The sequence below is a fragment of the Hylobates moloch genome, unplaced genomic scaffold, assembly GCF_009828535.3.
Source record: "Hylobates moloch isolate HMO894 unplaced genomic scaffold, HMol_V3 SCAFFOLD_9, whole genome shotgun sequence".
Classification (NCBI taxonomy): Eukaryota; Metazoa; Chordata; class Mammalia; order Primates; family Hylobatidae; genus Hylobates; species Hylobates moloch.
Window position 1 is genome coordinate 99,641,192 of NW_026652284.1, and position 27,578 is coordinate 99,668,769.

General features: G+C 40.5%; 1 protein-coding gene across 1 annotated transcript; it reads left to right on the forward strand.

Annotated features, from left to right (window-relative positions):
- Positions 1–19,435: 19,435 nt before the first annotated feature.
- On the forward strand, positions 19,436–27,464 carry CCN3 (cellular communication network factor 3). Its single transcript, XM_032760326.2, has 5 exons — positions 19,436–19,606; positions 19,737–19,962; positions 21,061–21,312; positions 22,144–22,358; positions 25,864–27,464. Exons 1-5 carry the CDS (start codon positions 19,523–19,525, stop codon positions 26,158–26,160), a joined length of 1,074 nt encoding a protein of 357 aa, XP_032616217.1. The 5' UTR covers positions 19,436–19,522; the 3' UTR covers positions 26,161–27,464.
- The last annotated feature ends 114 nt before the right edge of the window (positions 27,465–27,578 follow it).

The following is a 27,578-nucleotide window of genomic DNA, read 5'->3' on the forward strand; positions in this document are numbered from 1 at the left end:
TAAGTATGCTGTCTCAGTATTCCTCACTGCATGTCTCTCTGGAAGATGATAGTATCACTCCCTATTTGAAAAAAATAAATAAACTGAGGCTCAGAGTTAAATAACTAGTCTGAGTTCACTGAGCAAGTTAGTAAGTAGCAGAACTGAGACTGGAACCCAGTTGTAGCTGATTCAAAATTCCTTCCACCTCAAATGTTCCCTCTGTGAGTAATAAAAATCATGATCTCTCAAACTTTAAATATAATGGAAATATAAAAATTAAATATTAGATATTAAATAGCAAAGTGTTGAACTCAGCTTTCTGAAGTGAATAAAATAGATTTCTGTAATGTTCTTATTTTACATTAAAAGGGAAATAAACTGTAGAATAAAAACTAATTTGTATGTAGAAATAATTTACCCAGAAATGGCCAATGAGAATCACAGCCTAATTATTAAGAGGGACATTGACTTTTCAAAAGACTATATTGTCGTAGAGTTTGACTTATACTGAAATAAATGAATATATTTAGTACTTACTGGCATAATCAGTACTTACTGGCATAATATCCATTGATTAGCCTAGCAAAGGAATTTCTGATAAGAATATTGAAAGAATAATTCTATTTCTGCCAATGTATACTTCACATAAATCACATTCTTGATGAAAATTGTATATCAACTAGGATTGTGTATTACAAATAACAAAATCCCAACTTGAAATCATTTAAACAATGAATGAAATATACTAGCTCACATAATGGAAAATATCTAGAACATAACTAGTTTCAGACAGGTTTTATCCAGGAGCTCAAAAAATATCACCAAGAAGTCAATTCTTAAGCATCTCTTCCCTCGGTATTCTGCTTGATCGCTCAGGCTTCCCATAAAGGCTCTCTCGGCTCCCACTGTACCAACAGTGTCTTTCACAAATACAAATCTCACAGCCTCACCTCACACTATTGCAGGGGAAAGTGATTGTGTCCTGATGTAGTTTCCATAGAGGAAAGACAAAGCTATTTTTCTTTTCCAAAAACTCTCAAATTATTGTGCATTTTATTAGCCCTGGTTGGACTTCCTGGCCCACTATAATCAGGGAGGATGAAACATGAGTATTCACACGAGCCTCCAAGGTGGCTATCCCGCCACTGGACTAGGCATCTCACTCAAAACACTTAGATTCAGAATTGGGAAGGGCTAGCTTCTCAAAGGACTCAGATACAATTAAGATGGGTGCTTGGTGTCCTTCAAGTTATCAATGACCCATACAAATGGAAATATTTCTGGCCAAGACAATAACATGAAGGCACGTAATCTCAAGGCTGAAATAATGACCATAATAAAATTAGTGATTACATTAAATAATAGGTACTAATTAATGACTAAGACAACTGCCGAAGTGCTTTACGTGTGTGTGTGTGTGTGTGTGTGTGTGTGTGTGTGTGTGTGTGTGTTCGTTTTTTGAGACAGGGCCTGGCTCTGTCACCCAGGCTGGAGTACAGAGGTACAGTCATGGCTCATTGCAGCCTCAACCTCCCAGGCCCAAGCCATCCTCCCACCTCAGCCTCCCAAGTAGCTGGGACTATAGGCAAGCACCACCATGCTCAGCTAATTTTTTGTATATTTTGTAGAGATGGGGTTTTGCCATGTTGCCCAAGATGGTCTCAAACTCCTGGGATCAAGCAATCCAACTGCCCGGCCTCCCAAGTGCTAGGATTACAGGCGTTAGCCACTGTACTTGGCCTACATGTTTTATTTGATTGAAATCTCACACTATCTGATATAGTTTGGATATTTGTCCCCACACAAATCTCATGTTGAATTGTAATCCCCAGTGCTGGACATGAGGCCTGGTCAGAGGTGTTTTGATCATGGGGGCAGATCTCTAATGGCTTGATGCTGTCTTTGTGATAATTTTAGCAAGACCTGGTCATTTAAAAGTGTGTGGCACCTTCTCACCAGCTCTCTCTCCCTCTTGCTCCTGCTTTTACCAAATGAGATATCTGCTCCCCCTTCACCTACCACCATGAGTAAAAAATCTTTTTGAGAACCCCTCACCCCAGAAGCAGATGCTGGCACTATGTTTCCTATACAGCCTGCAGAACCATGAGCCAATTAAACCTCTTTTCTCATAAATTATTTGGTATCAGATAGTTATTTATAGCAAGGCAAGAATGGCCTAATACAGAAAATTGGAACAAAGGAGTGGGGCATTGCTACAAAGATACCTGAAAATGTGAAAGCAGCTTTGGAACTGGGTAACAAGCAGAGGTTGGAAGAGTTTGGAGGGCTCAGAAGAAGACAGGAAGATGAGGACATGTTTGGAATTTCTTAGAGACTGGTTAAATGGTTGTGGCCAAAATGCTGACAGTGAAATGGGCAGTTGCAGTCCAGGCTGCTGGGGTCTCAGATGGAAATGTGTAACTTATTGGTAACTGAAGCAAAGGTCATAAATGTAATGCCATAGTAAAGAGCCTGACTGCATTGTGCCCCTGCCCTAGGGCTCTGTGGAAGCTGGAACTCCGTAGTGATGATTAAGGGTATCTGGCAGAAAAAATTTCTAAGCAGCAAAGTGTTTTAAGATGTTGCCTGGCTGCTTCAAACAGCCTATTCTCAGATGCAGGAGCAAAGGAATGACTTAAAGTTGGAACTTCTGTTGAAAAGGGAAGCAGAGCATAAAAGTTTAGAAATTTTGCAGCCTGGCCATGTAACAGAGAAAGAAAAAGCTTTTGCGGGGGAGAAATTCAAGTGCTGTGTAGCAATCACTTGCTAGAAATATTTGCATAATTAAAAGGGAGCCACAGGCTGATAGCCAAGATACCCAGGAAAAAGCATCAAAGGAATTTCAGAGATCTTCTAGGCAGCCCCCTCATCACAGCTCCAGAGGCATAGGAGGGGAGAATGGTTTCATGGGCCAGCCTCAGGACACTGCTCCCTGCATCCCACCCACTCCAGCTCCAGCTGTGGCTCAAAGGGCCCCACGTATTGGTTATGTCACCACTCTGGAGACTGTAGGCTGCTTACATGTGGTGGTAGGCCTACAAGTGTGTAGAGTACAAGAGTGAAAAGTGCTTGGCAGCCCCTGCCTAGATTTTGGAGGTTGTATGAGAAATCCCAGGTGCCCAGGCAGGGGCCTGCTTCAGGGGCAGAGTCCCTATAGAAAATCTCTACTAGGGCAGTGTGGCAGGGGTGAAATGTGGGGTTGGAGGTCCCACACAGAGTGGAGGAATGTGAGAAGGAGGCGACCATCCTTCAGACTCCAGAATGGTAAATCCACCAGCACCTTGCACCCTGCATCTGGAAAAGCCACAGGCACTCAACAACCTGTGAGAGCAGCTGAGGGGCTTTACCCTGCAAAGCCACAGGGGCAGAGCTGCCCAAGGCCTTGGGAGCCCACCTCTTGCACCAGTGTGCCCTGGACGTGGAATCAAAGGATATTATTTTGGAGTTTTAAGATTTAATGACTACCCTGTTGAATTTCAGACTTGTGTGGGGCCTATAGCCCCCTTTCTTTTGGCAAATTTCTCTCTTTTGGAACAGGAATGTTTACCCAGTGTCTACACCCCCATTGTATCTTGGAAGTAACTAACTTGCTTTTTATTTTACAGGCTCACAGGTGGAAGGGATTTGCTTTGTCTCAGATGAGACTTTGAACATTTGAGTTAACACTGGAAAGAGTTAAGACTTTGAGGGATTGATGAGAAAGCATGATTGTATTTTGCAATGTGATAAGGACATGAGATTTGGGAGGGTCCAAGGGTAGAATGATATAGTTTGGGTATTTATCCTCACCCACATCTCATATTGAATTGTAATCCCCAATGCTGGGGATGGGACCTGGTGGGAGGTGTTTTTTTTTTTTTCTTTTCAATCGAATCTCTTTTTTTATTATTATTATTATACTTTAGGTTTTAGGGTACATGTGCACAATGTGCAGGTTTGTTACATATGTATCCATGTGCCATGTTGTTTTGCTGCACCCATGAACTCGTCATTTAGCATTAGGTGTATCTCCTAATGCTGTCCCTCCCCCCTCCCCCCACCCCAAAACAGTCCCCGGAGTGTGATGTTCCCCTTCCTGTGTCCATGAGTTCTCATTGTTCAATTCCCACCTATGAGTGAGAACATGCGGAGGTGTTTTGATGATGGGGGCAGATCCCTCATGGCTTGGTGCTTTCTTCGTGACAGGGAGTTCTCACAAGAGCTGGTCATTTACAAGTGGTGGCACCTTCCCCCTCTCTCTTTCTTGCTCCTGCTCTCATCATGTGAGATGCTTGCTCCCTCTTCACCTTCCACCATGAGTAAAGGCTTCCTGAGGCCTCCCCAGAAGCAGATACTGGCACAATGTTTCCTGCACAGCCTGAAAAACCATGAGCAAATTAAACCTCTTTTCTTGTAAATTACCTACTCTCAGGTATATCTTTATAGCAATGCAAGAACATCCTAATATACTACCTATGAGATAGATCTTACTAATAAATGCATATTTTACAGATGAGGAAATTGAGACCCAGAATATTCATGTAAAATTTCAGCATGAGATAAAAACCCATGTCACCTCTGTAAATTAAGGAAGGATGCCATCTACAGGACAGAAACTTTGAAGGAAAATTGCTAGATATAACAAAGATAAGGCTAGATTCATTCAACAAATATTTATTGAGCACCTACTATATGCAAAAATTAAGTTGGGTGCTAGAGGCACTGTACAATGTGCTAAATTTTAAAAAAGCCAACTGGTGACTCCAACCTGCAAACACAGTGTGCCCACTCCTAGACTTCTCATAGAGCCTCAAACCTACCAAACCCCTCCTACCTCAGGGCATTTACACATGCTGTTCTTTCTACTTTCACTCTACCCATGAGTCTCTTCTCTTCACACATCTTCTCATTCTTAATATCCATGTTCCTTCATTGTCATCACCTGATACTTAAACCTTCTGTATCTGTCAATTTGCAGATTAGTACCACCACAAATTGAAAGTTGTTAATCCCAGCAGAGCTCTCAATGTTACCTGTGGTCACACTAAGACCCTCTACTCAGTTTCTCTCTTTCTGCAATTGTAATTTCAATTATTTACCAGTATCCTCAAATCTTTAACTCTACCACCTTCTCTTACTATCAGCAGTCTACTTCTTCATGAGAAAATAGAAATTTTTAGAGAGTAACTTTCTCATGTGTATTCCTAACTCCAACCATATCTCTATCCAATGTGATAGGTCCCCAGAATCTTATTGTAACCCTAAAACTTCCTCCTGAATCCACTTATAAAGATTGACCTCAGACCAACCTCATTCACCCTCTTGAGAAATTAGAATTAAAACTAATAAATTATATATTCAATTTTACATGCTTTCTTTTCAACAGAAAAGATGTCAAAAATTGGAGATGTGTTATGGCTATCTTTCACCCTATGTACATATCATAAATTAAATCAGTATGCTTAGATAGAGAATTTAGAAAAAGATATGAGAGATAAAGGGAAGTTTCCACATGAGTTTCCTAAGACTTTCCATTTTCTTGGTTCCAGGTCTTTTCTAAGTCTCAGCTATATCCCTACATTTCTTTGGAGGCAGTCCTGTAATCTTATGATTAGGCTTGCTTTGCTAATATTGGTTTGTTTCTGTCACTTCAACTAAAAATCATAAATACAAAATATTTACTTTGCAATTATTTCTAAAATGTTTTCTCCCCATCTCCACTGCCAGATTCCGGCCCACACCATCATTATCTCTTAGCTGAGTAATTGGAATGGCCTTCTAACTGGTCTCCTTACATGCCCTCATGTTCCATCCAGTTACTCATCATGTTGGGTTATTTGGAAATCATTTTATTCTACTATATAAAAGTTTTCAATGGCTTCCCTTTGTTAAAAAGCAAAAGCCTAAACATGGACTACATGACCTTAACATATTATCGACTGGACACAGTGGCTCATGACTGTAACCTCAGCACTGTGGGAGGCTGAGACAGGTGGATCACATGAGGTCAAGAGTTCGAGACCAGTCTGGCCAACATGGTGAAACCCTGTCTCTACCAAAAATACAAAAATTAGCTGGGTGTGGTGGTAGGTGCCTGTAATCCCAGCTACTCGGGAGGCTGAGGCATGAGAATCACTTGAACCCGGGAAGCTGAGGTTGCAGCAAGCCAAGATTGTGCCACTGCACTCCAGCCTGGGTAACAGAGCAAGACTCCACCTCAAAAAAAAAAAAAAAAGAAAGAAAAAGAAAAAGAAAAAAAAACCTTTTATAAAGGGCTGGTATGTGTACATGTGAACATGCATTTATGCATATTTGTTCATAGACAAAAATGCTTGAAAGCCACTGTTCTAGTTGGTTTGCAGAAGACCAACTAGAAAGGGGTAGCTCCAACAAGAAAGTATTCTTCTGAAACTTCAGCTCTACTCTGGAAAGTTCTGAAAGACAATGGAATAGAGTAGAAGTTTGATTAGTACACTCTATAATCATGCCTGATGTCGATAAAAATAAAGACATCGTACAACCACAAAAAATGACCAAACTCCCATTCCAGCTAACACAAGAAACTATTGCCTCTTCTCCAAACACAAAATCTGTGGTTACTTTATCTTGCCTCTGCAATAAAGATAATTAAGATAACCAATCATTAACTTACTTTTGTTTCTTGTCAGTACTCAATTCAGGACAGAACCCAACTTCCATGAAGTATCCTCAAAATCACCTAACCCAAGCCCAAATCTTATAACAAGCCCCTCCTAACTTTTTCTTTCTGAGACGTTGCACAGTTCCCTATGGTGTGTGTTACATGCAAGTACCACTAAAGTTGCAGGAAAGAGAAATTAATTTATTGCAGTGGATTCCTCAAAGCATTAGGACTTCATTCTCTCACAGGACCCAATTCAGAAGGGCTACAGGACTTTCTGTGTATATTTCATTTAGCCTAACAATCCTAGGAAGAAAGAATTATTAGCACTTCCATCCTACAGACAGAAAAACAAACTGAAGCCCAGATTGGTAAGGTAAAGAATCTAAGATCTAAGGATTTGGACCCAGGCAGTCTGATGGCAGATATGTTTCATCACAGAAGCTGTCTGGCTTCCAGCAAAATGCTACCACAATCTATTTAGTTACCCAGAATCAAAATCTGGTGTTATGTTTATATCTGCACTACCCTGCCCTTTCATATCTAGCCAGAGCACCAACGAGGGTAATATATCCTCTACCTCCAACCTCCTACCTCCTCTTTCCATTCTCATTGCCACTCTGCTAGTTCAAGTCCTCATTATCTCTCCTAAAACTGCTGCAAAATGTGTCAACTGCAATGTTTACCTCCAATCACCTCCTCCTGTAATCAAACATAAATTCCTAAAGAATAATGTTCCTAAACACAGCCTTGATCATGCAGTTCCTTGCCAGAAGATACATGATAGATAGATAGATAGATAGATAGATGATAGATAGATAGATAGATAGAGATAGATAGATAGATAGATAGATAGATAGATAGATAGATAGATAGATAGATAGATGAAAAGCCACTAAACTGTACAGTTTGTCATTTAGACTCCTCTAACAGTTGACAGCTGCAGTCTATTTTCATATCATTTCTCCCATTATCTTCCTCCCTCCAGATGAATTAAAATCCTTATCATTTCCTAAACAAGTCCTCAATTTTCTCATTCTTATGCCTTTGTTCATACTGTCTCTGTTCAGCCTACATTTCTAGGTTTCAAAATTCTATACATGAATGGGGGATTTCAACACCCCACTGACAGCATTAGACAGATCATGAAGGCAGAAAACTAACAAAGAAATTCTGGACTTAAATTCTACACTTGACCAGTTGGACCTAATAGACATCTACAGAATACCCTACCCATCAACTACAGAATATATATTCACATTCTTTTCATCTGTACACACAACATACTCCAAGACTGAACACATGTTAGGCCATAACACAAGTCTCAATAAATGCAAAAAAGTCAAAATCATACCAAGCTTACTCTCAGATCACAGCTGAATAAAAATAGAAATCAATACCAGAAAGATCTCTCAAAACCACAAAATTACATGGAAATTAAACAACTTGTTCCTAAATGACTTTTGGGTAAACAACTAAATTTAGGCTGAAATCAAAAAAAAAAAATTCTTGAAATAAATGAAAACAGAGACAAAACACCAAAATCTCTGGGATGCAGCAAAGGCAGTGTTAAGAGGAAAGTTCATAACACTAAATGCTTACCTCAAAAAATTAGAAGATCTCTAATTAATGATCTAACATCACACCTAGAGGATCTAGAAAAATAAGAACAAACTAACCCTAAAGACAACAAAGGAAAAGAAACAATTAAAATCAGAGCAGAAATGAATGAAATTGAGACCCAAAAATCCAGTCAAAGAATCAGTGAAACTAGTAGTCAGTTCTTTGAAAGAATAAATGAGATTAGTAGACTGCCAGATAGATTAACAAGGAAAAAAAGAAAGAAGATCCAGATAAACATGATCAGAAATAACAAAGATGACATTACAACTGATCCCACAGAAATACAAAGGATCCTCAGAGACTTATGTGAACACCTCTAGGCACACCCTCTAGAAAATCTACAGGAAATGGATAAACTCCTGGAAACACACTATCTATCAAGATTAAATCAGGAGGAAATTAAAACCCTGAACAGACTAGTATTAAGTACTCAAATTGATTTAGTAATAAAAAATCTACCAACCAAAACAAGCCCCAGACCAGATGGATTCACAGAATAACTCTACTGGACATACAAAGAAGAGCTGATACCAATTCTACCGAAACTATTACAAAAAAATTGAAGAGGAGGGACTCCTCCCTAACACATTCTACAAAGCCAGCATCATCCTGATACCAAAACCTGGCAAAGACACAATGGAAAAAGAAAACTATAGGCCAATATCCTTTATAGTCATTGACAAAAAAAAATCCTCAACAAAATCCTAGCAAACCAAATCTAGCAGCACATCGAAAGTTAATTCTGATCAAGCAGGCTTCATTTCTGAGACGCAAGGTTGGTTCAAGATATGCAAATCATTAAATATGATTCATCAGATAAGCAGAATTGAAAACAGAAACTATATGATCATCTCAATAAATGCAGAAAAGGCTTTTGATAAAATTCTACATCTTTTATGATAAAATCTCTCAACAGACTAGGCATCAAAGGGACATACTTCAAAATAATAAGAGCCATCTATGACAAACCCACAGCTAACATCATACGGAAGAGTCAAAAGCTGGAAGCATTCTCTTTGATAAATGGAAAAAGACAAGGATGCCATCTCTCACCACTCCTATTAAACATAGTACTGAAAGTCCTAGTCAGAGCAATCACACAAGAGAAAGAAATAAAGGGAACCCAGATAGAAAAAGAAGATTCTATACCTAGAACAACCTAAAGACTCTGCGAAAAGGCTCCTGGAACTGATAAACAACTTCAGTAAAGTTTCAGAATACTAAATCAATGTACGAAAATCACTAGAATTTCTATACACCAATAACATTCAAACTGAGAATCAAATCAAGAATGTAATCCCATTTACAATAGCCACGCACACACACACACACACACACACACACACACACACACACACAAACCACTAGAACTGCATCTAACCATAGAAGTAAAAGGTCTCTACAAAAAGAACTACAAAACACTGCTGAAAGAAATAATAGATGACACAAACAAATAGAAAAATATTCCTGCTTATGAGTTGGAAGAATCAATATTGTTAAAATGGTCATACTGCCTAAAGCAATATACAGATTCAATGCTATTCCTATCAAACTACCAAAATCATTTTTCACAGAATTAGAAAAATATCTATTCTAAAGTTCATATGGAACAAAAAAAGCCTAGATTGACAAAGCAATATTAAGCAAAAAGAACAAAGCCAGAGGAATCACCTTACCTAGCTTCGAACAATACTATAAGGCTACAGTAACCAAAACAGCATAGTACTGGTACAAAAACAGACAAATAAATTAATGAAACATAAATAGAGAACCCAGAAGTAAAGCTGCACACCTATAGCCATCTGATCTTCAACAAAGTTGAGAAAAATAAGCAATGGGGAAAGGACTCTCTACTCAATAAATGGTGCTGGGATAGCTGGCTAGCCATATGCAGAAGAATAAAACTATACCCTTACCTTTGACCATATACAAAAATTAACTCAAGATTGATTAAAGATTTAAATGTAAGACCCCAAACCACAAGAATCCTAAAAGAAAACCTAGGAAACACCATTCTGGACATGGCCTTAGGGAATAATTTATGACTAAATTCTCAAAAGCAATTGCAACAAAAAACGAAATTGACAAGTGGGACCTAATTAAACCAAAGAGCTTCTTCACAGCTAAAGAAACTATCAACAGAGTAAACAAACAACCTACAGAATGGAAGAAAATATTTGCAAACCATGCATCTGACAAAGGTTTAATATCCAGAATCTATAAGGAACTTAAACAATTCAACAAGCAAAGAAGCAAATAACCCCATTAAAAAGTGGGCAAAGGACACAAACAGACACTTCTCAAAAGACAACATACAAGCAACCAAGAAACGTGAAAAAAAAATATTCCACATCACTAATCATCAGAGAAATGGAGATCAAAATTGCAATGAGATACCATCTCACACCAGTCAGAATGACCACTTTTGAAAAGTCAAGAAATGATGGATGCTGGCACAGCTGCAGAGAAAAGGGAATGCTTATATACTGCTGACGGGAATGTAAATTAGTTCAGCCACTGTGAAAAGCCGTTTGGAAATTTCTCAAGAAAACTTTAAAAAAGAACTACCATTTGACCCAGCAACCCCATTACTGGGTACATATCCAAAAGAAAATAAATCATTCTACCAAAAAGACACATGCACTCATACGTTCATGGCCATGCTATTCACAATAGCAAAGACATGGAATCAGCCTAGGTGTTCATCAACAGTGGACTGGATTTAAAAAAATGTGGTACATATACACCATGGAATACTGTGCAGCCATAAAAAAGAATGACATCATGTCCTTTGCAGCAATGTGGATGCAGCTGGAGGCCATTATCCTTAAAAAAATAAGGCAGGAACAGAAAGCCAAATATTTCATGTACTCACTTATAAGTAGGAGCTAACCATTGGGTATTCATGGACATAAAGGTGGCAACAATAGATACTGAAAGACTACCAGAGGGAGAAGGGAGGGAGGGAGCAAGGGTTAAAAAGCTAACTGTTGGGTACTAGGCTGACCTGTGTGATAAGATCAACTATACCTCAAACCTCAGTATGATGCAATATAACCATGTAACAAACATGTACATGTATCCCCTGATTCTAAAATAAAACTTAAAATTATTTCTTTAAAATCTTAAATCATTTTTAGTAATCACATGAAAAAATTCTATCTATAATTGATCCAACTCAATGTCATTTAGTCTCCAAGGCAATGTGGTTTTGTAAAAAGACAAACAATGAAACATGGAATTATAGTCTTTCTCAACATTCCCTCTGCAGACTCCACCACACTCATATTCTCACAGCAATGAAATTAATTTCATCCTCCTCTAAGCTTCTCTTCTACTTTGCTTATGTTTATTTATAGGAATTATCACATTCTGCCTCATGTGGTAGCTATTATTTACTTCATTTTCTTATGAGGTTAAAAAAATCCTTGAGAATACAAAACATCTTATTCATTTTACATTTATGCCATGAAGTATTAAGTAGCTATCAATAAGTTAATAGGACATTGTGAACATTTACATCGTTAAATGCAACAAAGTTCTGTGGTCATGCCTCTCCAAAAGTCTAAGTTAAAAGGTGCTACAAATCCAGAAACTTGGTGGGAGAGGTTGTATTTCTTGGCTCTAAGATATCATTTGGGAATAGGAACTCTCTCAAAAAAGAGCCTAAATTTTTTTCTTCTTTCTCGAGGGACAATAATTTGAAAATTTTCAGGACCTCTCCTGTGTTTAAGTGATGCTGCCTTCCTTGCTCTTTGTATACTCGGCCACCAGCATTTATGAGTTGGGTCTGCCATCATCCAATATGGAGCACTCTGGACAAGCTATTAGTTAATCTGATGTTCAGTCCATATGTATGTGCCTTTGTCTCTGGCACCAATTCCTAGTCAAAAGAGTTCTGGTCAAGGGAGCAGGACTGAGTTTACCCTACCATGCTGTTACAAGTCATGAAGAATTCATATTTTTTCTTTAAAAAAAAAAACTGCTCAGGACCACTTTGTTTAGCTGAGCATGGAAGTGGGCAATGTTGGTGCCCAGAAGCTGGGAACGCCACATGCATAGAAGCTTGATGGACTCCTCTCCAGTTCAGAAAACATGTAAATACTTATTTGATTTCCACAGAGCCTACCTCCCTATAAGAAAGACCTTATCTAATGGAAGCAATTAACTTATTTCTCTCATTCCTAGCATATTGCTAGCTTGAATGACTTTTTACTTAACCTCCTGAGTTTTTGTCTTTAAGAAATTCACTTGAGAATTAAAATGTTTTTAAATACCGGCAGTAGGAAAATGTTTCCAAAGAAACATTTAACTTTTGTGTTTAACTTTTCACCTCCCATCACAGCTTCTTCTCTGCTCCTCAGTGTTGCTGGAAAAGCAAGAAGTCAAGGGATCTGTCAGAAACGCAAGAGGGTGTGATTGAAATTAGCCATATAACTGGACATCACTTAGGCCTGGCCTGGCTAACATACAATGGAAATTACCTTGTGTTCTATCAACTCCCTGGGGCCCCAGAAAAGGGACATATGAATGAAATTCAGAAAAGAGCAACAAAATTATTAAAGAGCTGTGGGGTTGATTTATGAGGCACATTATGAAAGCTAAGTACATGTGGCTTGGCTAAACAATGACTAACTGAAGACACGATGAATGCCTCTGAGTTTATGGAGAATGCAATCACCGAGAAAAAAAAAAGAGACAGGGAGTTGTCTTGAAGGTGATAACATCACTATCACCACTTTTGTTTCTTTTTTTAAGTTGTATGTTGTTTTTAAACTGATACATCATAATTCTATGTATTTAAGGGGTACAGTGTGATTTTTCAAGACATGTATAGATTACATAATGATCAAATCAGGGTAATAGCATAGCCATCACCTCAAATGCTCTTGATTTCTCTGTGGTAGGAACATTAAAAATCCTGTCTTCTAGCTATTCTGAAGTATTTGAAACTTTGTTTTTATTATACTTAAAGTTCTAGGGTACATGTGCACAACGTGCATGTTTGTTAAATATGTATACATGTGCCAGGTTGGTGTGCTGCACCCATTAACTCGTCATTTACATTAGGTATATCTCCTAATGCTAACCTTTCCCCCTCCCCCAACCCCATGACAGGGCCCAGTGTGTGATGTTCCCCATCCTGTGTCCAAATGTTCTCATTGTTCAATTCTCACCTATGAGTGAGAACATGCGGTGTTTGGTTTTCTGTCCTTGTGATAGTTTGCTCAGAATGATGGTTTCTAGCTTCATCCACGTCCCTACAGAGGACATGAACTCATCCTTTTTTATGGCTGCATAGTATTCCATGGTGTATATGTGCCACATTTTCTTAATCCAGTCTATCATTGATGGACATTTGTGTTGGTTCCAAGTCTTTGCTATTGCGAATAGTGCCGCAGTAAACATACGTGTGCATGTGTCTTTACAGCAGCATGATTTATAATCCTTTGAGTATATACCCAGTAATGGGATGGCTGGGTCAAATGGTATTTCTAGTTCTAGATCCTTGAGGAATTTCCACACTATCTTCCACAATGGTTGAACTAGTTTACAGTCCCATCAACAGTGTAAAAGTGTTCCTATTTCTCCACATCTTCTCCAGCACCTGTTGTTTCCTGACTTTTTAATGATCCCCATTCTAACTGGCATGAGATGGTATCTCATTGTGGTTTTGATTTGCATTTCTCTGATGGCCAGTGATGATGAGCATTTTTAGTATTTGAAACATTATTGTTGACTATAGTTACCCTACGGTACAATTTAACAGGTTAACTTATTCCTCCTAACTGTAGCTTTGTACCCACTGACTGACTCCTCATGTCCTCCCCTCCTGACTTCCCCCAGCTTCTGGTAACCACTATTCTACTCTCTACTTCTATGAGGTTGTTTCATTTTTTAAATATGGGGGCAGGGGCTGTGCTATTTCAACTACCTGCTACAGAACTTAGCACCAATTTTTAAAATTTTTCATACTAATAAGAAAGATAACACGATAGCACTGAAAACAACATTGTACCTTTAGAAAATGTAGGCAATTCTCTAAATGTGTTCTGGATAAGAGTACTGACTGAGAAGTAATAAGAATATAAATAAATTAACAGGCTATGTGAAAAAGAAAAGGCAAAAATGAGCCCCTGATGTCACATCTGGGATGAGGGGATAAAAGGAGAGGACAAAATGAAGGGGGGAAAAGTAAATTGGCCAAAGTCCTTGCAGCTCATAACCCCATGGTTAGCTACCAAGCCCAGCAATTCAAAAAAGAGTCTCTAATAAGGTCTCCCCTGACTTATCCCAGAGACCTCAACTGCCACATGGATTATTTCAAACAGGAGAAGATCACCAGCCTGTATTCATCCTTTTAGTGCCAAGCAAGACCCAGAGAAGTTTCATGTCACAGGCTGGTGGGTGGTGGCTGATAGAACCAATTTAGCTGCTGCTGAAGAACAAACAGCCTCCAGTTTGTTTCTTATCTCATCTTATGCAGAGCAATGAAAAGTGGCAAAACTTAAAGTGAAGTTTGCAGTATCTCAAAAGGCCCAAGAACTGACCACTTACCTGACCCTGAGGTAGATGTTGGGGATGTTACTGTAAATACGACATGCTCTGTATCCTCAAGGACTCCCAGGCAGGAGAGGGAGGCAGTCACCAAAACAGACAAGTACAATATTTTGGTCAACTATGGACGACATGTACAATGGTGGTACCATAAGATTATAATGGAGCTGAAAAATTCCTATAGCCTAGTGACATCGTAGCTGTCATGACACTGTAGCACACTCATGTGTTTATGGTAATGCTAGTGTAAGCAAACTTACTGTACTTTCAGGCATATAAAAGTAGCACATATAATTATGTATAGTCCATAATGTTTGATGATGATAATAAGTGACTATGTCACTGGTTTATTTATTTACTATACTTTTCATCATTATTTTAGAGCATACTTCTTCTACTCATGAAAAAGTTAACTATAAAACAGTCTCAGGCAGATCCTTCAGGAAGTATTTCAGAAGAAGACGTTGTTATCTGAGGAGATGACAGCTCCATGTGTGTTATTACCCCTGACAACCTTCCAGTGGGACAGGATGTGGAGTGGAAGACAGTGATACTGACGATCCTGACCCTGGGTAGACCTAGGCTAATATGTATGTTTGTGTGTTAATTTTCCACAAAAACAAAAAAAAAAAATAAAAATATTAAAACTAGAAAAAAGCTTGTAGAGGCCAGGCACAGTGGCTCATGCCTGTAATCCCAGCACTTTGGGAGGCCGAGGCAGGTGGATCATGAGGTCAAGAGATCGAGACCACCCTGGCCAACATGATGAAACCCTGTCTCTACTAAAAATACAAAAATTAGCTGGGCGTGGTGGTGTGCGCCTATAGTCCCAGCTACTCGGGAGGCTGAGGCAGGAGAATTGCTTGAACCAGGGAGGCAGAGGTTGCAGTGAGCCAAGATTGTGCCACTGTACTCCAGCCTGGTGACAGAGAGAGACTCTGTCTCAAAAAAAAAAAAAAAAAAAAAGCTTGTAGAATAAGGATATAAAGAAAATATTTTTGTACATCTGTACAATGTATTTGTGTTTGAAGATAAGTGTTATTACAAAAGTGTCAAAAAGTTAAAAAATTAAAAGTTTGTATAGTAAAAATGTTACAATAAGCTAATTTATCATTGAAAAAGGAAATTTTTGAATAAATTTAGCTTAGCCTAAGTGTAGTGTTTATAAAGGCTATAGTAGTGTGCAATTATGTCCAAGGCCTTCACATTCACCCACCACTGACTCACTGACACCCACTGCAAGCTCCATTCATGGTAAGTGCCCTATACAGGTGGACAATTTTTTATCTTTTATACCATATTTTTACTGCACCTTTTCTATGTTTCGATATGTTTAAATCACAAATACTTACCATTGTATCACAGTTGCCTACTGTATTCAGTACAGTATATTCTGTACTGTTTGTAGTCCTAGGTTTGTAGCCTAGGAGTAATAGGCTACATCATACAGCCTAGGTGTGTAGTAGGCTACACCATCCGCATCTGTGTAACTACACTCTATGATGTTCACACAACAATGAAATCACCCAAGGACACATTTCTCCAACAGTATCCCCATCATTAAATGGTGTGACTATAATGATTATCCAGTGAGCTCTGAGATAAAAGAGATAAGCTCGGCATCCCAGGCCTGCACTGTGGATAACATCTATCCCGGCATGAAGGATTTCAGAGACTATGTCCTGGAGGCGGTGAAGCATGACATGACATGATTATCATCAGATGGTATCACTTTCAATTTACAATTATTTTAAGATGAAGATCCTCATCCTAGAGCATTTATAGCAGATGATGGAGTGGATGTGTATTGTTTTGCTCACCAAGCTTGCTTTCTTTTTAAGGAACAGTCCTTTCTTCCCAAGAGAACTGTTCTTTCTCTCCATTTCAACCATTAGGTTCTAGCTAATCCCCATACTTCACCTTCCTTGTCCCCATTGATTAGTCCAGGGTGAACCCATCCAATTTCATTCCTGAAACTTTTTTTTTTTTTTTTTTTTTGAGACGGAGTCTCACTGCAAGCTCCGCCTCCCGGGTTCATGCCATTCTCCTGCCTCAGCCTCTCCACGTAGCTGGGACTACAGGCGCCCGCCACCAAGCCCGGCTAATTTTTTGTATTTTTAGTAGAGACGGGGTTTCACCGTGGTCTCGATCTCCTGACCTCGCAATCCACCCGCCTCGGCCTCCCAAAGTGCTGGGATTACAAGCGTGAGCCACCGCACCCGGCCATTCCTGAAACTTTTAAAGTTGGGCCTAAGAGACAGGGACATTCCTTCTGTGGTAATAAGGTCATAAAGTAAGATGATTGGAAGGACCGTTTTTCCCTTATGTGGAAGTAGTCCTGTTGGCCCTCCTCTCTCTAGATCCCAGTTGCCTCTGAGGCCTCCTGTACCATTCGTGTGCTGTCACTATGTGAAACATCACAGCATCCTTCCAGTAAAGTCCTCTTTTTGCAAAAACTAGTTCAAGTTTGGTTTCCATCTCTTGCAATCAAAACTGAGTAGCAGTTTTACACTTCCAGTGACTTCTTGACATGTTAATCCTTGTCTTAAAGTTACATTTTCCCTCTCACCACCCCCACCCCACACTTTCCAAGAAGAGCTAGCCCAATCTCCATGTTGCCAATTTCTCCTTGTTCTATCTCAGTGTATTAATGCTTGGAACACTTGGCCAATGCTCTTTGCCTCCCTATTAGCAGTGCTTCTAGTTGCTCCATTTCAAAGTACATTAAAATGCTGTCTACCAAGAGCCACCACCAGAGAATCCTACTGAGTGGGTCAAAAGTGGGGCTCAGGAATCTGTATTTTTAACAAAATACATGCTGGTTGATTCGATCTGCAGCCAGGTGGAGGCATCATTAGGCCAAATGGCTCATAAAACCTAGCAGTTTGTTTTTTTTTTTTTCTTTTATCTTTTTCTTAAACTTTTATTTCAAGTTCAGGGGTAAATGTGCAGGTTTGTTTACACAGGTAAATGTGTGTCATGGACATTTGTTGTGCAGATTATTTCATCACCCAGGTATTAAGCCTGGTACCCATTAGTTATTTTTCCTGATCCCTGCTCCCACCCTCCACCCTCCAAAGCCTATCAATTTGAAGAATATGTAAGTGTCCTACTGAAGAGTGCAAATGAACTGTTTCATCTCTAGTTAAGTTTGAGTACTACTCAGTCTTATTACCTCAAAGAAAGCAGAACTATTGGAGGCTTGGAAGTGTGTCACAGTGGTTTCAGGCTGCCAAGAGAATTATCTAGAAGGGGCTTGAGGTGACCTCAACGTCTGAGGGTGTTGCAGAGGCAGACCTGGCCCCTTCCGCAAGCTGCCTTTGATTTCCTTCATGCTGGGGACAGATGAGGTAGAGGCCATTTGTTTCTTTTTAAACCCTAGAATTACATCACAGGCCTGTATAATTTTCCTTAAAAAGTGTTTTTTGTTTTTTGTTTTTTTCCAAAGCAGCTATCCTCAAAAGAGCTGGGCATAGTTCTCCTAGGGGCAGCAGCAGTGTTGAAGTATGGGTGGAAACTGTTCTCAATCCTTCAAACAATGTCACCTTTGGAGCAGTAAAACTGCTCTCTCTTTCCCATGAGAGATGACAAGCATGCCCCAGCAATCTTTTCTTGAAAGTGGATGCCGGGTGAGAGAAGGATTTGATTTGCTGAAGGGTCAGCCAAGTCAAGCCAGTTCCTTCCTCACTTCTTCCCTGGCTGGAGGTTTTGATGGTGGTGATGGTGGCTGAACTGAACCCACTTAGAAAACTGTCAAAGGTTTCTGGGCTTTCAGGTGTGCCGTTTCACATTTGGTCTGCTACAACAGGTGCTTCAAGGCTTTCTTCTGCCAAGAAGATTTCTTTATTTTATGATGTTTTCTGTGTGTGTGTGTGTGTGTGTGTGTGTGTGTGTGTGTGTGTGTGTGACTTTTATTTCTAACAAACCTGTGGACCTTGGGGCTTAAGACTGAGTGAAGCTAGAAGGATTAGAGTCAAAAGAATTTTGCCATTTGGCCAATAGCATCCCCCACCTCCTGACATATCGATTTTTTTTCTAGGTTCCCTTCCCCCTGCCACTCCCCTCCCCCACCCCCCCCACACACACTTTTCTCTTTCTCCTCTTTCTCTCCTTTCCTCCCTTGCTTCTCTCCCCTCCCTCTCAACACATTCAATGAGTGCCCTAAACGGTGACAAACTTGCATGTGCTTCCCTCATGACTAAACCCCTGGGCCTTCTGCCAATCCCCCGCAGATGGCCCCAAACTGCAGGCATCCCGTAAGGGGACCCCACGCTTGCAGCCCTGGTTGGAGCGGTCAGGGTGGAGGAGGATGGCGGGGAGCGGTGGTGTCTTCGTCCTGGGAGAAGGCGAAGCAACTTCCAGGAGGAAACGGGCGTTTCCTTCCCACGCGCTCGAGCGAGCCCTGGGTCCTGGCCTCGGAACTCCACCCAGCCCCTCCCTACCCTCTGGGAAAAGCCAGTCGCCACACACAGGCACACGCAGGCCCCGGCGCCGCGCCCTAAGGAGAGCAGCACCCACAGCCAATTGCCATGGCAACCCCGGGGTTCGTTCCACTTCCCCACCCAGCCGATCTCCCCCCTCCCTGCACTGCAGCCAACCGGCTTGTGCGCGTCCCAGGAGCGCGCTATAAAACCTGTGCTGGGCGTGATCGGCAAGCACCGGACCAGGGGGAAGGCGAGCAGTGCCAATCTACAGCGAAGAAAGTCTCGTTTGGTAAAAGCGAGAGGGGAAAGCCTGAGCATGCAGCGTGTGCAGAGCACGAGCTTTTGTCTCCGAAAGCAGTGCCTTTGCCTGACCTTCCTGCTTCTCCATCTCCTGGGACAGGTAAGTGGCACACCCTTAAGATGCCCCCAAGTTACTTTGCCCTCCTGGGTGGCCCCCATTTGGTCACCGGGCTCGCTGCGTCTTCTGTCCCAGCTGAGTGATTTCTCCTTCTTGTCTCGCCTGCCTTCAGGTCGCTGCGACTCAGCGCTGCCCTCCCCAGTGCCCGGGCCAGTGCCCCCTTACGCCGCCGACCTGCGCGCCCGGGGTGCGCGCGGTGCTGGACGGCTGCTCCTGCTGTCTGGTGTGCGCCCGCCAGCGTGGCGAGAGCTGCTCAGATCTGGAGCCATGCGACGAGAGCAGTGGCCTCTACTGTGACCGCAGCGCGGACCCCAGCAACCAGACTGGCATTTGCATGGGTAATCCTGCCCCCTCTGCTGTTTGACCTCTTCTTCTGCAGCTAAGTGAAGCTGCTTCCTCCCTTCTCTTTTTTATTCCCCTTCCCAGAGGCGATAAGCAAATAATAATAATGCAGTAAGTGACATGTATAGAGCACTTACTGTGTGTCAGGCATGGTTTGGGGAGCACCTGGGGCTTTGGGGAGCGCCACAGCCAGAAAGGAAACCTGCCCTGGAGTTGAAAGGCATTCTTCACTTGGTTTCCTAGACGAGAATCTAAGCAAAGGGGGAGCCACGCAAAGTTAAGGGCCAGTGAAGTCATTTCCTTCGGACACTTCTGGGGGGCCACTTGGGGCTGATGGAAGCTCGGGTTTACTCACACGCTCACTGTTTCTCAAACTGCAGTTGGGGAAAACCCAGCAGGTTTGTTTTCACACCTGTAATTGTCGCATTTGAACCAAAGCAGCTGCTAGTCTCCTGGGACATCTATGTAACCCTTCTCTGGCTGCAAGTAAAATAAAATGCAGGCAACTAGCGAATCCAGGCTTCTAAAACGTAATCAATCAGGGATCAATTTTTCACACGGTACAACATTGTAGTTGAAGATTGTCACTTCCTTTCTGGACAGGAGGGCTTTTACTTTTTTCTCTAAGCTACTGATGATTTATTATGCTTGAGTGTCGAGGAATCTTAATGCCCTTCCCAATTTGATCAGCTAACCTGTTGGAAAATATAAAGTACACTTTTTCTCCTTTTAAGTCTAAGCTGCTGGAGTAGGAAACTCTAAGGAGGTTCTTGCAAAATGACTGAACATTTAGAACAATGGCCAGGGGGCCTTGGGGACATCACTTCACAGTTGCACACCTCTTTCCTCATCCATAGAATGAGTGGCAACACCAGATGATCTTGAAGGTTTCCTCTTGCTCTGAGAGGCCTCCATGAGGACATCACTCTACAGTAGATACATGAGAAACCGGATCACCTGAACTAGAAAAGGACTTGGGTTTTGGAGCATGTCCTCCAAATCTTACATAGCTTCTTCACTGTATTGTGTTCTTGTTTTTCCTCTTCCTCTTTGCTTTCCACTTTGCTTCCCACTTTGCTTCCCCAATATTCTAGCGGTAGAGGGAGATAACTGTGTGTTCGATGGGGTCATCTACCGCAGTGGAGAGAAATTTCAGCCAAGCTGCAAATTCCAGTGCACCTGCAGAGATGGGCAGATTGGCTGTGTGCCCCGCTGTCAGCTGGATGTGCTACTGCCTGAGCCTAACTGCCCAGCTCCAAGAAAAGTTGAGGTGCCTGGAGAGTGCTGTGAAAAGTGGATCTGTGGCCCAGATGAGGAGGATTCACTGGGAGGCCTTACCCTTGCAGGTGAGAAACTCAGTATACCTAAGGCTGGTCATAGTAGAGGGTAAATACAAACACGAAGAATTTGCAATCTCTTGGATTTGAAAAGAGAAACTGGCCTCAGTTTCTGGCCATTCAGTTGTGGATTTCAGGTTGCCCACTGAGATCAAACACATGAGATCAAACACATTTGTAGACATTAGATCAAACATATTTATAAACTCAAACTAAGTTATAGAAAGTTGCTGCAATTTCTCCTGAAGAGGACCTCCCAAATTCACTCTTTTGTCTTATTTTTGTCTTATTGGATGACTACTACTTGTATTTTAATCCATCCCACTTGACCATCATTAGCACTACAAAGACAAAATTTTAAATCCTCTTTCTTTTCTGGATTCTGTACAATCCCTAGGCTGTCTCATGATTAACCTCCTTAAAGAAGGCTACTCATCCCTGGACAGGTGTCACTGAAAAGTGTCATCTTTCTAGATGCTGTAGTAAGGCTCAGATGGCACTTCAGGACCTTTTTTTATTCTTCTTTTTGTTTTCTCTTATCAATGAAATAGTTTAAATAAAAAATCTCAAGAGACAGTAGAGGATTATTTTAGAAGCCATTAATTAGCCAGTTTACTTATATTAGCAGTATCCAGAATTGTATACTATTTCTGAGGGCAGACATTATCAGCCATGCCAGAAATAAATAAATAAATAAATTCAGTTCTGTGTCCTGGGAGCATGGGTGTTTAGTAGGTACAGAGTTAAATGAGACCCACTTTCTAATAATGGCTGAAAAGGACCACTTTCCAATCCTCACATTTTACCCAATATGGCTGTCTTTATTTATACATCCCATAGCTTACAGGCCAGAAGCCACCCTAGGAGTAGAAGTCTCTGACTCAAGTGTCAACTGCATTGAACAGACCACAGAGTGGACAGCATGCTCCAAGAGCTGTGGTATGGGGTTCTCCACCCGGGTCACCAATAGGAACCGTCAATGTGAGATGCTGAAACAGACTCGGCTCTGCATGGTGCGGCCCTGTGAACAAGAGCCAGAGCAGCCAACAGATAAGGTAGGAGCCTGGAGGAAACCTCCCATCCTGAAGGTAATGGCCCTGTCTCTTTGGAGCCTGGGCTTCAGAAAGTCAGTGTGTCACTGTGACGGAGAGAGCAGCTATAGCTGGGAGTTAACCCCAGAGAAAAGGCAGTGGGGTTCCTGAAGCCAGCTTATCTTCTTTTTTCTCTTTAACATATTGAAATACTCTAAGCAACTCACAGTTGCTTTACACTCAGGTAAAGATGGAGAGGGGCCGGAAAACTATAATGCTTTTCCCAATAGAGAATGGTCTAGCAAATCCCATTCCATTTCTGGAGAAAACTGGCTACAGTTGTCAAGCGCAGCTGATTCTAGAGAGGTCAGTTCTGACCTCAGTTCTCTTTACTCGTCAGGTTCTCTATGTATGGGTAGAGGCTATGTGGGTCTTACCTCTCAGTCCTCGGCTCTCTACCTGGCACATATTATGTGCGTGATAAACAACTATTGATAAATAAGCGAGTGACCATCTGGGAATTATTGTTGGTATTTTTAAAAACCTAGTGGAAATAATACATCTGCCAGCATAAAGCAATATGGGCCAAATAAAACAGCACATATCTTTTTATTTTTTTGTTGTTGGAATTATATCAACTCAGTATGTTAACACTGAATGTGAGACGTGCAGATCAGAAGCTCTGATTGGTTGCTGATGACATCACAGGCCTTGTTACCAGAGCCCTGTATTAGAAAAATGCAATACCCAATTTGAACCATTATATGGATCTTTATACAAACCTAAGACTAAACTACAACAGCCCTTAGCAATTCAAGATTTACATATCTTGACACTGAAGCCATATCATCTAATGCGCAAGAGGACAACTGTAGAGCCAGACAGCTTGGCTTCAAATTCTGTCTTTCCACATGAACTAGCTATGTAATCTTGGGCAACTTTCTTAACTTCTCAGCCTCAATTCCTTCTCTCACATAATGGGGCTGCTGAAAGTACCTACCTTAACTTGTCATGGTGATTAAATAGAATGAATTTGCAAAATGCTGGGTATAGATTAAGTACTCTGTTAACAGTAGCCACCATTACTTATGATTTCTATTTACTGATAAAATAAGAGTCCCTAGTAGTTGCATTAGTTATATGGCTGCTTAGCTATATAATTTTTTGAGGTCCATCCTAACTTTATGTTTCTTCCACCAGTTTAGAAAGAACACCTAGAAACACCTTATCCCTAAAATTATATCCTAGGAGATGCACTTCCCCACACTCAGGGGAATTCAAACATATATCTAACATGGTCATATAGGTTCACCCACATAAGCAGTCTCACATACAAACACATACACACATAGAAATGTTGTTATCCTGTACCATTTTGTGGGTGTTGACAAGAATACATGCTAAATATTAAATTAAAAAAGTAAGGAGTCCTTAAATATTTTCAATAGCACATCAACTTCTTATTAAATGAGATATTTCCATTTAATGCCGCTAAGATGTGGCTTTTTCTATTGTGTCATTTCACAAAATTTGTATTTTTTCTTGTAACTTGAATCTTCTTTAATATTTGGATATGTTATTTTAAAGATGTTTATTTATAGTATACATATTTTATAAAAGTTGTACTAGTATAACAATCATTACTTCCTTGTCTCCAAGAGATTCTTAAATCTAAGACAGTGGTTCTTTTTTTTTTTTTTTTTTTTTTTTTTTTTTTTTTTTTTTTTTTTTTTGAGACAGAGTCTTGCTCTGTCGCCCAAGCTGGATTGCAGTGGTGCAATCTTGGCTCACTGCAAGCTCCGCCTCCCGGGTTCATGCCATTCTCCTGCCTCAGCCTCCTCAGTAGCTGGGATTACAGGTACCCGCCACCATTTTTTTGTATTTTTTAGTAGAGACGGGGTTTCACCATGTTAGCCAGAATGGTCTTGATCTCCTGAGCCTCCCAAAGTGCTGGGATTACAGGCGTGAGCCACCATGCCTGGCCGACAGTGGTTCTTAAAGGGTGGTCCCCAAACCAGCAGCATCATCTAAGAAGTTGTTAAAATGCAAATTTGCGGTGTGGGTCCCACATCAGATGTACTGAATCCAAAACTCAGGGTGTGAGGTCCAACAACTTGTTTAAGAAATCCTCTAGATGATTTTGATGTGCACTCAAGTTTGAGAGCCACTGATTTAAGATAATTCCAAGTCTAATCACCCCACAAGCTGTGGGTCATGCCTATGAAGGTGAACAGTGGATAACTATAGGAAATTAGTAGATGAAGAAATATAAGTAAGAAATAAAATATAGTCAATTCTTTGCTGAATTATCAATATTGGGCCTCTTCATTTATCATTACTAATACAATCTTGAATACATTCTCCACTTTATTTGCCTTCATGCAAATTCCATGTCTTGGAATTTCCTGGGGTTATCATGTAATAGGAAGAATGGGCTTTGTATCAGACAAATTCAAATATTAGATGTTTTCTGATCCCTTTATGTCTTTGAAACTCAGTTTCTTCATCTGTAAAACTTGGGCAATTGTTCTTTCTATGAATGATTATTTCTTGTATGAGTGAATACTGTTAATAAGGTTGAGTTAATGTCTGAAGAGTATTTGAAACATAAAATAATGCCAGATTTATACACATTCTTTTTATAACATGTTGTATTAGTCCATTTTCACACTGCTATGAAGAACTACCCGAGACTGAGTAATTCATAAAGAAAAGATGTTTAATTGCCTTATAGTTACACATGGCTGGGGAAACCTCAGGAAACTTACAATCATGGCAGTAGGTGAAGGGGAAACAAAGCACATCTTATGTGGCAGCAGGCGAGAGAGAGAGAGAGAGAAAGAAAGAAAAGCAGCGAGAGAGAGAGAGAGAGAGAGAGAGTGAGAAGGAAAGTGCCACACTTTTAAACCATCAGATCTTGTGAGAACTCACTCTCACGAGAACAGCAAGGGAAAAATCCTCCCCCATGATCTAATTACCTTGCACCAGGCCCCTCCTCTGACACGTGGTGACTACAATATGAAATGAGATTTGGGTGTGAACACAGAGAACCAAACTGTATCACGTGTAAAAATCCATTTGGCTAAAAATGACACCAATGCATGTTACAGGGTCTTAAAAGATAGGTTTTGTTATTATACATATGCTTTCACCTTCATGCTCATCTCCTCAATGTCAAAAGACCATTATGTACGATTAGCCAAGGTGTTCACATTCCAGGAAGAAAGGAAAATGAATATAGGAACAATAAAGAATTGTACCTACTCAAAGGGCAAAGGATTTCCCAGATTGCCTTGGCTTATGTATCCTTGGCCAGAACTTTGCCACAAGGTTATCCCAAGTCCCAGATAGTCTGTGGAAGCAAATGCTTTTAGCTGACTACATTGCTCAAGCAAAATTAATGCTCTGATAGCAAAGAAGAAAGACCAATAGATATTGGGTGGGCAACTAGCAGGTAATTCCATACTCTAAAATTGTCCCTCAGGGGAATGGTAGCCATTCAATACATCACTTCTTTTTTCTTTCTTAGAAAGGAAAAAAGTGTCTCCGCACCAAGAAGTCACTCAAAGCCATCCACCTGCAGTTCAAGAACTGTACCAGCCTGCACACCTACAAGCCCAGGTTCTGTGGGGTCTGCAGTGATGGCCGCTGCTGCACTCCCCACAATACCAAAACCATCCAGGCAGAGTTTCAGTGCTCCCCAGGGCAAATAGTCAAGAAGCCAGTGATGGTCATTGGGACCTGCACCTGTCACACCAACTGTCCTAAGAATAATGAGGCCTTCCTCCAGGAGCTGGAGCTGAAGACTACCAGAGGGAAAATGTAACCTGTCACTCAAGAAGCACACCTACAGGGCACCTGTAGCTGCTGCGGCACCCACCATCAAAGGAATATAAGAAAAGTAATGAAGAATCACGATTTCATCCTTGAATCCTATGTATTTTCCTAATGTGATCATATGAGGACCTTTGTATCTGTCTTTTATTTAACAAAAAATGTAATTAACTGTAAATCTGGAATCAAGGTAAGCTCAGGATATGGCTTAGGAATGACTTACTTTCCTGTGATTTTATTACAAATGCAAATTTCTATAAATTTAAGAAAACAGGTATATAATTTACTTTGTAGACTGTATCACGTTGCACTCATCATATTTTGTTGTGCACTAGTGCAATTCCAAGAAAATGTCACTGTAATGAGTCAGTGAAGTCTAGAATCATACTGAACATTTCGTTGTACAAGTATTTCAACCGTATATTGAGGTTTAATGGGAAGATTCTCTATTGGCTCCCTTTTTGGGTAAACCAGCTCTGAACTTCCAAGCTCCAAATCCAAGGAAACATGCAGCTCTTCAACATGACGTCCAGAGATGACTATTACTTTTCTGTTTAGTTTTACACTAGGAAACGTGTTGTATCTACAGTAATGAAATGTTTGCTAAGTGGACTGGTGTCATAAACTTTCTCCATTTAAGACACATTCACTCCTTTCCAATAGAAAGAAGCTAAACAGAAAACTCCCAATACAAAGATGACTGGTCCCTCATAGCCCTCAGACATTTATATATTGGACGCTGCTGAGGCCCCCAAGTTTTTTAATTAAGCAGAAACAGAGCATATTAGCAGGGATTCTCTCATCTAACTGATGAGTAAACTGAGGCCCAAAGCACTTGCTTACCTCCTCTGATAGCTGTTTCTAATATGCATTTTGTGGAATTTTGAGAAAAAAAGAGCAAAATCAACATGACTGGTGGTGAGAAACCACATATTTTATGAGAGTTTGGAATTATTGTAGACATGCCCAAAACTTATCCTTGGGCCATAATTATGAAAACTCATGATCAAGATATATGTGTATACATACGTGTATCTGGTTTGTCAGGCTACAAGGTAGGCTGCAAAATTAAATCTAGACATTCTTTTAATGCCACCACACATGTTCCGCTTCTCTCTTTTAAAGTATTTATAAAAATATAAATTGTACATTTTGTAAAATATTATGTTTGATTTCTCTACTTGTCAGATATCACTAAATAAACACGACTTTATTGCTGTGTGACTCTGTATTACTTTGGTGCATAAAAGTTGAACATTGTTGTTTACTGAAAATAAAATTAAAATTTATGAATTACATGAGACATCAATCAATAGCATCTATTGAAAGCAAAATGAGTATCTCTGGATGAGCTTACAACTTCTTATCAGAAGGGAAACAAAAGACAACTCAGTATTACTGAGTTAGACG